General features: G+C 40.3%; 1 protein-coding gene across 2 annotated transcripts in view; it reads left to right on the forward strand.

Annotated features, from left to right (window-relative positions):
- JADE3 (jade family PHD finger 3) overlaps positions 1–13,823 on the forward strand; it is a 211,645-nt gene extending 197,822 nt beyond the window's left edge. For both annotated transcript variants that reach the window (XM_056107343.1, XM_056107344.1), the window contains exons 9-11: positions 5,745–6,215; positions 9,076–9,193; positions 10,755–13,823. In XM_056107343.1, the coding sequence (XP_055963318.1) occupies positions 5,745–6,215; positions 9,076–9,193; positions 10,755–11,656 (1,491 nt within the window). In that variant the 3' untranslated portion in view covers positions 11,657–13,823. The remainder of the gene's footprint in view (positions 1–5,744; positions 6,216–9,075; positions 9,194–10,754) is intronic.
- The last annotated feature ends 1,595 nt before the right edge of the window (positions 13,824–15,418 follow it).

Here is a 15,418-nt window from a genome sequence, read left to right on the forward strand (position 1 = left end):
TCTTTGGATAACACCCGATAGTGCTCAGGGCTTTCTCCTGGTGGTGCTTGGGGGACTATATGTAGTGAGGTAATTGAACCGGCATCTGCCACCTGCAAGGCAAATGTCTTAACCTCTGTACTATATCTCCAGAAAAAAACATTTCTTTATGGTTGAAAAAATCAGTTTCTAAATCAATCTCTAGTGTTCTTTTTTAAGATTTTTTTTATTGCATCAGCCTTATATAAGCTAGTTTCCATATCACTTCATACTCACTGGGAGGGTGGTAATAATCAAAAGAGTAAACTATAACTACAATTTGAAATAATGTGGATAAATTGAAACTCCTGTGCTTTCTGGTATGGTAATGTGCAGCCACAGTGCAGAGCAGTATGGCAATTCCTCAGTAATGTTAGATGTGCAATTACCATATGACTCAGCAATTACACTTCTTAGTACATACATGTAGTCTAAGAAGTCCTCAAGACTATCATCAGGGTCCAGAGGCTAGTACAGAGGTTACTACACTTGCCTTGCATGTGGCCAACCCACGTTTGAATTCCTAGAATCACATATGGTCCCCTAAACAAGGCCAGAGGTCACTCCTGAGCACAGAGCCAGTTATACCCCCCTGAGCACCTCTGGGTATGGCTTCCCCACCCCAAAAAAGAAGAGATTAATCCTCAGCTTTAATAATTTACTACAAGGACTCACAGAATTCAGAGATATCATTATACACATAATTACATGTATTTAATTACATGTACAAAGGATATAAATTAAAATAAGCAAAGCTACATACCTGGCATGGAGCTTCTACTTGCCCCCTCCAAGTAGAGTCATGTGGACAGTGAATCTTTCTCCCAATAATGATATATAGTAATAAGAGTCTTGCCAAGCAAAATTCTCCCTTGATATTGGTCACATAGACACAGCTGACCACCTACATGGCTGATCTTAATCTCCATCATCTCCAAAGGTCAAACTGATACCACATGGCGTAGAACCTCTGCCATGAATCATGATTAGCACTGACTATCAGATATTGCCCAAGGCTCATCCCAGTCAAATAAACTTACTCTTTTGGGGGGAGGTTGAGCCACACCCAGGGGTTCTTGAGTGTTATTCTTGGTCTTGGAAGTCACTCCAATAGTGCTTGGGGACCATGTGATGTCAGGGATGAAATTGGAGTTAGCTGCATGCAAGGAAAGCACTACAACCCCTGTAACTATAACATATATACTATAACCTCTGTGCCCCTAAATAAGCACTCTTAGTAAGCAAGGCAGTCCAAGAATTTAGTTTGTTGCTTGGAGCTGGGGATAAAGAGTCAAAGCTTTCTTTCGGTAAAGCTAATCTTTATTGCACATAGCACTGTAGCACTGTCCTTCCATTGTTCATCAATTTGCTCAAGCGGGCACCAGTAACGTCTCCATTGTGAGACTTGTTACTGTTTTTGGCATATCGAATACACCACAGGGAGCTTGCCAGGCTATACTGTGCAGCGGGATACTCTTGTTAGCTTGCCGGACTCTCTGAGAGGGACGGAATCGAACTTGGGTCAGCCGCGTGCAAGGCAATTGCCCTACCTGCTGTGCTATGCTCCAGCACATAACCAAAGAGAAATGAAAGCATATAACCACACCCCCAAAAATGGCAAGCTAAAGCAGATATTTCTCAGATCAAATTTATAGAAGGTAGAGGCAAATATTAATGACTAAAAAAGGACAATACATGAAGGGTAGGGATGTGGCGCAAATGTGTACACAAATGTTCTTAGCAATATATTTCATTGTACCTCAAAATGAAAACAACGTAAATATCCCTCAGGTGGTGAATGGGTAAAGAAATGTGGTATATTGGGGCCAGGGAAATAGGACAGTAAGCAGGCACTTGCCTTGCATGCAGCTGACCCAGGTTCTATTCACAGCAAACCTGAACACTGCTGGGTGTGTCCCAAAACCAAAACAAACTAAAAAGATGGATTTGTCATATTTTTAAATGCCATATTTTTAAAGCATTAAACACTGATATATGCTATAATATGAATATACCTTGAAAATATACTAAGTGAAAAAGAAATCAGGCAGAAACAAACACATGTTATGTAATTCCATTTATATTGAATATTTAAGCAGGGAAAATCTGCAGAGACACAAGTCAAATATTGGTGACTGAGACCGGATTTGGGGAAAGGAAATTACTGCAAATGGACAAAAGGTTTCTTTGTGGATAATGATGAAAATATACTAGAATTATTTAGTGATGGTTGCACAATACTTCAGATACACTATAAACCACTGAAATATATATACTTAAAAGTGATGTTTTATTATATGAAAATTATATCTTATGAAAGCTTTATGTTAATTAATGCAATAATACCTCTCCATCACCTTAAGCAATCGAACTTGGGTCAGCCGCGTGCAAGGCAATTGCCCTACCTGCTGTGCTATGCTCCAGCACATAACCAAAGAGAAATGAAAGCATATAACCACACCCCCAAAAATGGCAATTAAAGGAGAAATAAATAAGATATATTAAAAGTGTATTTTGTTTAATAGAATGCTAAATATATGTGTTTGGAAAAAAAGGAAATGATATTTGATTGGCACCAGAACCTTAAATTTATGGGTTTAAATTTATAAATTTAAATTTTAAATTTAACCCATTTATATCTTTGAATGGTCCTTTACCACTAAAATATATGGCCCTCCAACTATAGATAGATATCACAGAATTTTTAAAACCATAACTGGATTTTATGTTGTTTTGCCAAAAGGGCAGTCTATTTTTCTTCTTAAGTTCCCAGTTCTGGGGCCAGATGATAGAACAGTGGGTTGTCTGCTTGCCTTGCACAGGACCAACCAGGATTCAATCCCTGAGTCCCACCAGGAGTGATCCCTGAGCACAGAGCCAGAAGTAAACCCTACGCACAAATCAGGTCCAAATTCTTATGAATGTGTTGTCTTTTTATATATTGTATGGCAATCACACAGAATGATGCTCAGAGGCCCAGGACCATGACCTGTGGTTACAGAAACCACCAGGCCACACCTGACAGTAAAGGGTACATTTATATGGTGCTGGGGATCAAACCCAAAACCTAATACATGCAAGGCATGTGCTATACCACTTGAGCCATGTCACTAGCCTTCACAGATTGTCCTGTTTTAGTAATTTATATTTAGCTCTTCAAGTCCTTGTTCCACCTTTAACATGTATCACACTTGCTTGTCTCTCTGCTTGCTTGTTTTACCACTCTGGAAAGCCCATGTACTCTTTTGAACAAGTATTTTTTCTCTTCATCTCCTCTCACATCTTTCTAAGCCAGTTTCATTCAATGATAACTACCTTGTTCACTAAAAAATTATATTTGTCTCTACTATCTATAAATTTGATGAGAAACGATCTGTGTTTGGCTACCCTTTAGTTATTTTATGTCACATAAACCAAGTGATATGGGGAGCACAGAGGGTACAGTATGACTTGTTTTTTTTTATGTACGAGTACTGCTATTTATTCAGCCACTGATTAGGCTGATTGAATTGGGCATGAACTCCACCTTACTTTTTTCCCCATTTCCTATAATTTTATTTATTGAATCACCATGAGAGCAGTTACAAAGCTTTCGGGTTTAAGTCTCAGTCATACAATGAAACAGCTGTACCTTCACCAGTGCCCATTATCCACCACCAAAATCCCCAGTATACCCCCAGCCCACATCCTCCTCCTACCTGTAAGGCAGATGATTTCCAAATTACTCTCTCTATACTTTGATTACATTCAACATTTCGACACCACACCCACCATTATTATTTGAGATTTTACCCCAACACTCAGATCTGCCAAAAAGGCAACAGTAGACAATTTGTTTTCTATTGCTAGTTATGAATAACATATGATGTCGCATGGCTGCAGTAGTGGATGCGCGATTTTGAAATTCCGAAATTTTAACAATTAAATCTGGAGGGATGTCTTGCCAAAACCTGCTGGGTTCCGAGATTTGTTCCTGAGTCTCTGGGATCGTGGCCATTAAGCAGCTTGATCAAGAGCTAGAGAGGCCGTTTGTGGGTGGTGACTTGTGGTCTCATTGGGGTGGGGAGGAAAGTATGACTTGTTTCTTGATTTCTGTTTTGGGCTCACACTTAACGATGCTCAGAGAGGTTACTCCTGGCTCTGCACTAAGGAATTCCCCTTGGCAGTGCTCAGGGGGATCATATGGGATGCTGGAGATCAAACCCAGGTCAATCACATGAAAGGCAAATGCCCTACCTGCTGTATTATCGCTTCAGTCCACAGCATGACTTTTATTCGAGGATAAGAAATGCTGCTCAAGGCCCACAAATGAGCCCTCTGGCTGCTGATCGAGCTGCTTATTGGCCGTGATCCCAGAGACTCAGAAACGAGGTACTACATGGAAAGTATCATGCTAAGCAAAATGAGTCAGAAAGAGAGGGATAGACATAGAAAGATTGCATTCATCTGGGGAACATAAAGTAACAAAATAGGAGACGAACACCCAAGAGTGGCCAGGATTAGTACCAGGAGATTTGCTTCATGGCTTGGAGGCCAACCACACATGCTAAAGGAAAAGGGAGCTCAGATAGAGAAGGGAGCACCAAATAAAGGGTGTTGGGAGGATCCTCCCAGGATGGGAGAAGCATGCTGAAAGTAGACTATAGACCAAACATGATTGCCACTCAATGCCTCTTTTGCAAACCACAACACCCAAGAGGAGAGAGACAACAGAAGGGAATGCCCTGCCACAGAGACAGAGTGGGATGGGGGGGATGGTGGGTGGGAGGGATACTGGGATCAGTGGTGGTGGAGAATGGGCACTGGTGGAGGGATTGGGTATTTGATCATTGTATAACTGAAACCCAAGCACAAAAATTTGTAAGTCTACAACTGTACCTCTCACTAATAAAAATTAAAAAAAAAACAAAGCTCGGAACCCATTAGCTTTTGGCAGAAATTCCTCCAGATTTAATTATTAAAACTTCAGAATTCCAAAATCATGCACATGCGTAATCACATGCAATTCATAATCAGCAATAGAAAACAAATTGTCTAATATTGCCTTTTCGGCAGATCTGAGTGTTAGGGTAAAATCCCAAATAATGGTGGGTTTGGTGTCGAAATATTGAATGTAATCAAAGTAGAGAGAGAGTAACGTGGAAATCGTCTACCACACAGGGGGATGGGGGCATACTGGGGTTTTGGATGGTGGAAAATGTGCACTGGTGAAGGGTTGGGTGTTTCATTATTGTATGACAGAGACTTAAACCAAAAACTTTGTAACTGCTCTCACGGTGTTTCAATAAAAAAAGAAAGAAATACTACTCAAAAAGCAGGTAAGGCGCTTGCTTGCCTTGCACGCAGCCAACCTGGGTTCGATCTCCAGCATCCCATATGGTCCCTTGAGCACGGCCAGGAAGAATTCTTGAGTGTAGAGCCAATAGTAACCCCTAAGCATCATCAGTAGTGGCTCATAAACAAATACTACTCAAACTTTCTTTTTATAAGAGCAGATTTTCTTTGTTACTTGTACAGCTTCTATTATGGTCAAATTAGAACCAATCCTCCCTCTTACCTTTGCTTTCTATGATATTTCAATTTTTTTTTTATGGGCTACATGCAAGGTATGTGTCCCACCCACTATGTTATTTCTCTGGCCCCAAGGCTCTCAATTTAGATGTTAGAATGTAAAGTTTCACCTTCCCCCCAGCCCCACTTTCTTAACACATCTTCTTTTCCTGCAGTGCTCAGTAAAAAGCTGCATTACTGCCTTTCATGTCACCTGTGCCTTTGAGCATAGCCTAGAGATGAAGACCATCCTAGATGAAGGAGATGAAGTTAAGTTCAAATCATACTGCCTCAAGCACAGCCAAAACAGGCAGAAACTGGGAGAGTCTGAGTACACTCTACACAGAGCTACAGAGCAGTGCCAGGCCAAAAGCGAGAAGATAAGTCTAAGGGCACAGAAGCTTCGGGAGCTGGAGGAGGAGTTCTACACCCTAGTCCGTGCAGAAGATGTGGCCACAGAGCTGGAGATGTCCACAGTTGCGGCCGACTTTATCTATAACTACTGGAAACTAAAACGGAAAAGCAATTTCAATAAGCCGTTATTTCCACCAAGGGAGGATGAAGAAAATGGTCTGGTGCAGCCAAAAGAAGAGAGTATTCACACTCGCATGAGAATGTTTATGCATCTACGTCAGGACCTAGAAAGGGTAAGGTGAACTACTCTTTGTGACTGGTTTTGTAGGTCTTGGTTTACATAACACTGTATGTAAAGGAAGAGGATATAGCTCAACAGCAGATTGCTTGCTTTGCAAAGACAAAGCACTGGATGCTATTCAGCACAAAAGTTTTTAAAAAGGGGTCTGGAAGAGAGTTCAGTGGGTATGGTGCTTACCTTGCACATGGCCAACCTGGGTTTCATCCCTGGCATTCTATAGTCCCCCGAGCACCACCAGGAGTAATTCTTGAATGCAGATCCAGGTGTAACCCTTGAGCACCATGGAGTGTAACCCAAAACCAAAAAAAATGTAAGAAAAGATTAGGAGAGAGAGGTAGTTCTAGCTTTAGTCCATTTTGTTTCTATATATTTATTTTTGTGCCACAGCTCGTAGTGCTAAGGAGCTATTCCCAACATGGTGTTCAGGGAACCATGTGCTGGGGATCAACCCCAGACCTCCTGCATGCAAAGAATGATTTACTGGTTTTGCTTGTTTTGCTCTTTCTGGCCCTATGTAGTTTTATTTTTTAAATGTCAGTGCAGGATCAGGGATGTGGTTCACAAGTGGAGTACATTCCTTGCATGTATGAGGCCCTAAGCTAAAATTGATCCCTAGCACTGTAAAAATATATAGAAGGTCATGGGGCCAGAACCGAGGTTCTAACCCCAGCATCTCATAGGGTCTCCCAAGCACCGCCAGGAATGATCTCTGAGAATTCCCAAAAGCAAAGAAAAAAAAACCAATATAGAGAAGTTCAGCTAATTTATAGTGTGGTCTTCAGTATCACTGCTTATCTTCTGATTCAACTGTGACCCTAAACATTGGGCACTGATTAAATTTTCTAGACATGTTCAGGGAGTTGAAAAAGACCCACTTATAAGTGCTATGAACTTTAAATTCGAAGTAATTATTCTTTATTTTTGCTTTGGCATTTGTCACCTGGTTTTCATATCATTAAAATTTTATCACAGTTAAGAAAAATATGCACTGGGCACTGTTTGCTTAGCAAATATTTGAAATGAACTGTTGAAACAGTTCAAATTAACTTCCCATATTAAGAGACTCAACTAGAATGGGTTCAAGGAAAATTAAGTGCTATATATGCTAATTCTGCCATTTTAATCTGTATGGTTTAATCATTTTATATTAAAATTAAACATTACTTTTGGAAATGATATTGGTTAGATTTAGTCTTTAAAATTATCTTTGCCAATGAAGCTGTGGATTCATATTACAGTGGATAGACAGTTCATGAAACAAAAAGTGGATCCATCTTGGAAGCAGGCACTGTTGACATTTGGGCTAGACATTTTTTTTGTTGTGCAGATTTGTCTTCTACACTGCAGGATGTTTTAATAGCTGAAGAGACTGAGCACATGCTTTTTACCCATTAGAAACCAGTACATCTCTTCATGATAGTCACAGTGTCATCTAGATCACTGTTTGGTTCTAGTGAGAACCACTGTTCTCTAAAGGCCATATTGTAGTGTAAAAATAGTATTTGTGTTTGATTTTTGTGGGAAGGGGTTATTTGTATTTAAATGTACTTTAACTCATGCACTTTTTTAAACTGTTTACTTGTATCATTGTGAGACACAAATTTATAAAGTTATTCATGATTGACTTTCAGTAGTACAATGGTCAAGGACCAGTTCACTTGCCAATATCCACTTTCCTCCATCAGTGTCCCCAGTTGCCCTCCTGCCCCATAGACTGCCTCTATGGCAGACCCTTTTCTTTTTTCATTTGAGGCAGTGCAGTATGGTTTGCTGCAATTCTCTTACTGAAAGGGTATTATGCATATCATTTTACCTCCTTTCAGCAGCCAGTTTTGTCCAGAGTGATCACTTACCTCTATCATTGTCATAGTGGTCCTTTCTCTCATCTAGTGGTCCTGCCCACATTTTAGCCCATAAAACTTTTTTTTAAGTTTTTGGGGCCATACCCAGCAATGCATGGGCCATTAGCTGCAGTCTTGGGCCCCAGCATGTAAAGCCTGTGCTTAGCCTATTGAACTGTTTCTCTGGCCCTTTTACTCATATTTTAAAATATGGGATAAAAGTAATAAAATTTGGTACACATAGATTGGAGAGATTTCTCAGGTGCTGAGTACATGCTTTGGGTACAGGAGAGCTCGGTTTGATTCCAGTATCTCATGGTCAATCCTTTAAGTGTCACTGGTAGTAGTCCCCAAGCACTGCCAGGTATGGCCCAACCACCCCCCCATATGACATATGTATATATCAATCATAGTAACTCATTGAATCTATGATGAGCCTATGAAGAAAGCACTATTGATTATCCCTGTTTAAAAATTCATAAACTGGATCACAGAAAAGTTTAATGATTTTCCAAGTCTGGGAGTATGGGACAAGAATTGATCGTTGTGGATGTGGAAAATGAAATACAAAGTGTGAACAGAAAAGCTACTTTCAGTCTTCCCAGATGACCTTTATCCTGCTGGTCCAGCATTCATTAGCAAATCATACCAGATCCTGGGGGCCAGAGAACTAGCTGAAGAGACTGAGCACATGCTTTGCATGCAGAAGGCCTGGGATTGATTCCTGGCACTTCAGATCACCAGTCTTCCCTACCTGACTGTGCAAATAAGTATGGAGCCCATGGTCGTGCAGAGAGAATATTAGGAGGTGATTTTGGAGCATTTTGTTTGTGTTGCTGATGGAAATGGTAACCATATCCAACATCTGACCTGCTCTTGGGTTCTGCTTTCTCTCCTCACACTACCCCCCACTCCCAGACTTTAGTTACTTTAATTTTAATTAAATAATTTCAGTTGCTATGTTTGTATATTGTGACCAAAATCTCTATTTGTGGGGGATTGGGTTTTCAGGTCCGAAATCTATGTTACATGATAAGCAGACGAGAGAAGATGAAATTGTCACAAACCAAAATACAGGAACAGATCTTCAGTTTACAAGTCCAGCTTGCTAACCAGGAAACTGCTGCAGGTAATCTGTATGTTTACAGTGTTCAAGGAAATACTGTAGACTCTGGTTATATCCTATTTAACAATTTAAATTTTAATGTTGATCTTAAAATCTTCAAAACCTTCAAAATTTGTGACCAGATGCCACATTTCCTGTCCAACCTAATCTTACACAACCAATTCCACTGTAAGCTTAGGAATCAAGATATCTCAAAATGAGATTGGGAGAATTTCACATCTACAAGAGATAGTCTAAGTCTCAGACAGACACTATGGGAGCCATAATAGGAGAAACAGGTGAACGTAATTACAGTATCTAAGCATGGAGAACTTGACTGGAATCATAATAGTCATGTTCAGTGGCTCATTTAGTACAGAGCCTGGGTAATCAGGATTCACGTGGTAAGTGTGCAGAATCCTGGATCTTCCAAGGTTCAACCAGGAGAGCCCAATGACAATGGAGAAGCGTCCCTGTATGCTATTGAAAACAGTCCCTAGACTATGTGGTTTCTAATGGGTGGGATCCAGCCTCATTGTGACTTGTGGCATCCTACGTAGCAACCTCTGGTAGCAATGAGGACTGTGGCCATTTAGCATGGATCCTTAGGGAACATAAGATTCCTATTGGAGCATCATAGTTCTTTCTCGGTGTCATCTTTATGAGGCTAAAGGAAGATGGCGAGGGGAAAAATCAAATCCATATACATGGAAGAATTTTTTGATAGTTTTCTCTATAGAGCCCTCAGAATAACAGAGGAAGATCTGTTCTAAAATGATTGACAAGTGACATAGCTAGGTTACTGCCAGTATTCCTCAGGCCAAGCACGTAGCAGGCACTGGTTGGAATATCATAAGTCCTTCCTGCTGGCCTTGTCACTATGAAACCTACCCCATGCTTTTATGAAGGTCATTTGTAATCATGAAATTATTTTTGTTTAGGGTCATAATATATGTGGGAAACATCCACTGCTACTTCTACTAATGTCAAGTTAAACCACCTATTCAAATACTTCAAGCTAGATAGAATATTTTAGCACAAATTCTAAAACCTGTACTACATTTCTGAATATGTATTTTACTTGCCTTCGGGAGACCAGGAGAGATGGGAGAGTAGAATCTGAAATGTCTAACAAGAGTGGCCCACAGTCCATGTAGCCAAATCATATGGTCTGGCCCTGGTAAGCCAGTCATGCATGCTTCTTGTCAGTTGTCAATAGCCTGTCTGCCTATATTATATGGACTTCAAATGATGTTATAAATATCCAGTGGTCCTTAGCAGACAAAAAGTGTCTCAACCCTGGCATATATATATGGCATAAGTAGAGAACTGCCCACTAACCATATAAACATACATACACACACACACACGGACATAAACATACAGACTCTGTTCTAAACCATTACTAGTGACATTCTTTTCAAAACTGAAAGAGCAGGTGAAAATGCTTGAAGACACGCAAAGACAGGCACTTGATAAACATGAAGATTGGGTATGTGAATAACTCTGCCGTAGTACACATGATATTACTAAGTCTGTCGTTATATAATCAGTTGTTTAAAAGCATCTTTCCTTTTTATCTCAGGACTGCCTTTGACAAATGCACTAGAAAATTCACTATTTTACCCACCACCAAGAATTACCTTAAAGTTAAAAATGCCTAAGTCAGCCTCAGAAGACTGCCAGAACAGCTCCACAGAGCCTGATCAAGGAACCCTCTCTCCTGGCAGCAGCTCCCCTGTACGCAGTGTAAGGGGCACCCAGGAGCCACTAGAAATGAGAATGAAATCATGCCCGAGATACCCACTAGAGGGCAAGAATCACTGTTTGCTGGCCAGCCTTGGCCATTCCAAGAGTGAAGCAAAGGATCCTAGTCCTGCTTGGAGAACTTCGTCTCCTGAGTTATGTCACGGGCAGTCAGTGGGTAAGCCTCTGGTCCTTCCAGCTGTCATTCATGGACAGTCCTCTATGGGGAATGGGAAAAATCAGTCTAATTCCAAATTTACCAAATCCAATGGTGTGGATGGCAGCTGTTCAGGAGATGGTACCCAGAAAGACAGCTCCAGTGAGACATTCTGTGACCGTGAGCCTGTGCTCAGCTCACATTTAGCTAGTCAGAGCAGCTTTAGGAAATCCAGCATGGAGCACTTTAGTCGGTCCTTTAAGGAGACCACCAATAGGTGGGTGAGGACCACAGAGGACCTCCAGCGCTATGTCAAACCTGCCAAGAACATTGGCCCTAAGGAACAGCACTGGGGCAAGCAGCACGTTAGGCGGGCTGCAGGCAAAGTTCCATATCAAGAAAATGATGGCTATTGCCCAGATGTGGAGCTAAGTGATTCCGAACCAGAAAGTGAGGGAACTAAAGAAAAAGTCAGGGTAAAGAGGGAGAGTTCAGACAGGGAAAATCTGTCCCGTGATTCCAGGCGGGATTGCCGAGGTAAAAGCAGACCACATCACCTTTCTCATAGTACAATGCAGAGGTGATTAAAAAATTTCAAGAATATTTGAGCCTGTGCCTCATATATTGGGGAAAAACCATACACCAAAAGGATTCTAGAATATTTTAGGAGGGGTTGTAGTGAGAATGATAAAATGTTTTCATAACTGTTTGACTTGCAGTTTTTGAAATGGTTTCAAGTCCAATTTTTACAACTACATTATCGAGATTGCCAGAGGTTTTTTACCAGAGGCTATTGAGAACAACTCAGCCCAAGATATTTGCTCAGTAAATACTTTGGGAGAACTTTTCAGATACATTAACACAATAATGAACATACTATTACGATTTCTTGCACTGTTAATAAATTTGCAAGAGATTATGAATCAAACACTAAGACTTACTTGTCTACAGCATGTGACTCCCAGAGTTCTGTCTGTAGGAAATTCCTAATTACACTGGTATCTTGGAAACCCTCTTCAGGGAGAGACCAGGGACCAATATCTCAGATGCTGTCAAGCTCACTACCCTCTTCCTTTGCTTTTGCACAAGGATGAGTTCCTTTCACAGTATCTCACCTTACTGAGTCAATTCTCCTATTGCTTTTAGGTGTCCAGTGCCTGTTCCTAGACTTGTTTGTTGGGGACGCACTTGTAATTATTTCACCCCCGCTAACAAGTGTAAAAGGCTGATTGTGGATAGTGTTTACAAAAGTACAAAAGTACTACTTCTAAGGAAATGCTCTGATTCACTCAGTTTAGGCATTTGTGAAGGATCCCAGAGCCTTTCCCAAAGTGAGACCATTTTGCGGGGTGGGGGGGGGGGGAATTTGTGCCAGGTCAGGGTTTTTTGTTATTTTCAAGTAAGTTTGACTTAAATAAGTTTGGCTGACAGTTTTTGTATACCTGCTTTAATGTTTATAAAATTTTTATTGAGGTATAATTAAAATATAGTAAAATGCACAGAGGTTAAGTATTCTTACCTGCTTTAATTTTGAAACAGATTTTTATTGTCAAACAGAATTTGAAGGCATGTGTTTAACACATGGATATAATTTAGCTTTGTACCACTTTGAATCAGAGGAAATTTCCCAAGCAAAAAGGCTGGAGCCATTTTTCAGAAGTTGCTTACACCCTGTTCCCAAACTATCAGCCTTCATTAATTTTGGGGAGGAAGAGAATAATTACATTGTTGGGGGAGGGGGTATAAAACATGTCTGCTTCCCATTTAAAGAAGGGGAAATGTTACAGTTTTTAAAATGTGAAGCTGACTATAATTCTCTGCTCTTTTCTTCTTAGCCTTAAATTAATATTCTCTTTCTTCTAGTTTGGGAAAATGTAGTGGGAGTTTTCAGATTTTAAGAAAAATGCCATTTTAGATTTCTAAAGATGCTGGTAAGACAGCCCAGCTGCTGAAGGTGTGCCAGTCAGTAAAGGCGGGGGGGGGGGGGTCCCTCTTTTCTCCATCAGCATGGGAAACTCAGTAGTTCTCTCCCTGATTTTGTCCCTGTGACCTTGAAATGAGTTCCTTTGCTTTTGGTGTTTACCCTCTTTTTCCAAAAAGCTCTGTATTTTTGCCTCACTGTGGCTACATCTTCAAAATGTTTCTTTTGTGCCTGTGTACATGTGTGAACACGCCATAGCATGTGTGGTAGGTGTCCTGTATTTTGTTTGAATGAAAAAAGCTATGGATTATCCAAAATGAGGAAGATAATTTCACCTACTTAATGCACTATGTTTCTGTGCTTTTCATAGTTATTTTGGGGTAGATATTAATTTGACACCTTCGTGATAAAGAAATTATAATGGAGCTGTGTTGTGAACTTCTGTTAGAGACCAATTCAGTAGCCTATGTAACTTCATGCCTTTTAATTATGAGTGAGTGAGAGGAAAAGCAAACAGTGAAAAAGTGCTTCAGCCAAATTTCATATGTATGCCATTGGGAAGAGTATTGACTAAAAGGATTTCAGTCAGGGAAATATAGTTGTAATATTTTTACAGAATTTTCCTTGTTAAATGAAGGAGCCTTCATTTGTGTAAATTTCAATTGCCCTAAGATGTATTTGCTACATTTTGCTGTTGTTTGAAGTATTACCTCTTAACCTTCTTTGTTAACTTTTTCATTTTGTCTTATGTAGTCCAGTTTTCAAGATTAGCTCCGTCTTTTTTCAGATGTCACCTTTCTACCAATACTTTTTCATTAAATTATAAAAGCTATCAACTACTGTCCGCGTCATGTCTTTTATTTTGACATCTGGGCTTTAGAATATCTCACATGCTTATTTTATACTGATACATATGGGGGAAAAGGAAAGAGGAGGAAGATGAAGTAAATGTTTAGAAGTCATGATTCTTGTAAATACCAGGGACCAAAAAAGAACTTCAGGGACTTCGACTGTACCTAGAAATTTTTATCAGGCTAATACCTGATAAAACCTTAGTATCATCTTTAAAAATTGTCAGGGAAGGGTCAGAGCGATAGTACAGTGGGTAGGGATTTTGCCTTGCATGCGGCCGACCCAGATTTGATCCCCAGCATCCCATATGGTCCCCCGAGCACTGCCAGAAGTAATTTCTGAGTGCAGAGCCAGGAGTAACCCCTGAGCATTGCTGGGTGTGACCCAAAAAGAAAAAAAATGCCAGGGAAATTAACCCTGCTAAACTCACAAAATTCAAGGGACTGGGGATATAGCTCAGGAGGTAGAGCACATACCTCTACTGTTTGAAGCCCTAGATTCAAGCCCTAGTACCACAAGAAAAATACAGTCACACCGTTATGAATGCTTATATCAGGCATCAATTAAATACACATTTTAAGGTAGTCTTTATATTTTCATCCATGAGAATATATTCAATGTTACAAGGATTGTATGGTGTCATTCAGGGACTTCTGAGGGCTTTTACAAACATTTGCACTATATTTGAGAAATGTTATTGCCAAAAGTTATTGGGCAAATCAGAAGTGAAAAAAAGTCGAGATAAGGTTGTTTCCCCACCCTTCTCCTCCTCTATCTCTGTCATTATCCATTAATGGATAACTGTTTGGGTTAAGTTAATTGTTAGATAAATAGTTGGAGAACTGAAACTATAAATGTGCTTTGTTAAAACCATGTAAGGCACTTGCCTTGCATGTCGCCAACCCAGGTTCAATCTCTGGCATTCCATATGGCCCCCGAGCACCAACAGGACCAATTCCCAAGTACAGATCCAGGAGTAACCCCTGAGCATCACCAGGTGTAACCCCAAAACAAAACAAACCCCCCAAAGTGAACAAAAAACGAGTTAATTATACTTTTGTTTGTATTTCCAATGGAAAGTAGCTTTTGCCTTTGTGTTGAAACTTTGAAGGGGGTTTACTCACAGTGGTACTTGGAGGATCATAAGGTGCTGGGGATTGAACCTGTGGCTCCTATGAGCAAAGTATATTCTACAATCTCCTCAGCTATCTCCATGTATTCTGAAGAAACTTTTTTTTCCTTTTTTATTTTTTGAGGGGTTTTTTTGGGTCACACCCAGCAATGCTCAGGAGTTACTTCTGGCTCATGCACTCAGGAATTACTCCTGGCAGTGCTTGGGGGACCATATGGGATGCCGGGGATCGAACCTGGGTCGGCCGCATGCAAGGCAAACACCCTATCCATTGTACTATCACTCCAGTCCCTGAAGAAACTTTTAAGTCAAGAATAAACCAGAGAAATTGCTGGGTCAAATGGGAGCTCAATTTCTAAATGAGTCAGAGAAGGATAGACATAGGAAGATTGCATTCATCTGGGGAACATAAAGTAACAAAATAGGAGACTAACAGCCAAG

The sequence above is a fragment of the Sorex fumeus genome, unplaced genomic scaffold (assembly GCF_029834395.1).
Source record: "Sorex fumeus unplaced genomic scaffold, SorFum_2.1 ptg000162l, whole genome shotgun sequence".
Classification (NCBI taxonomy): Eukaryota; Metazoa; Chordata; class Mammalia; order Eulipotyphla; family Soricidae; genus Sorex; species Sorex fumeus.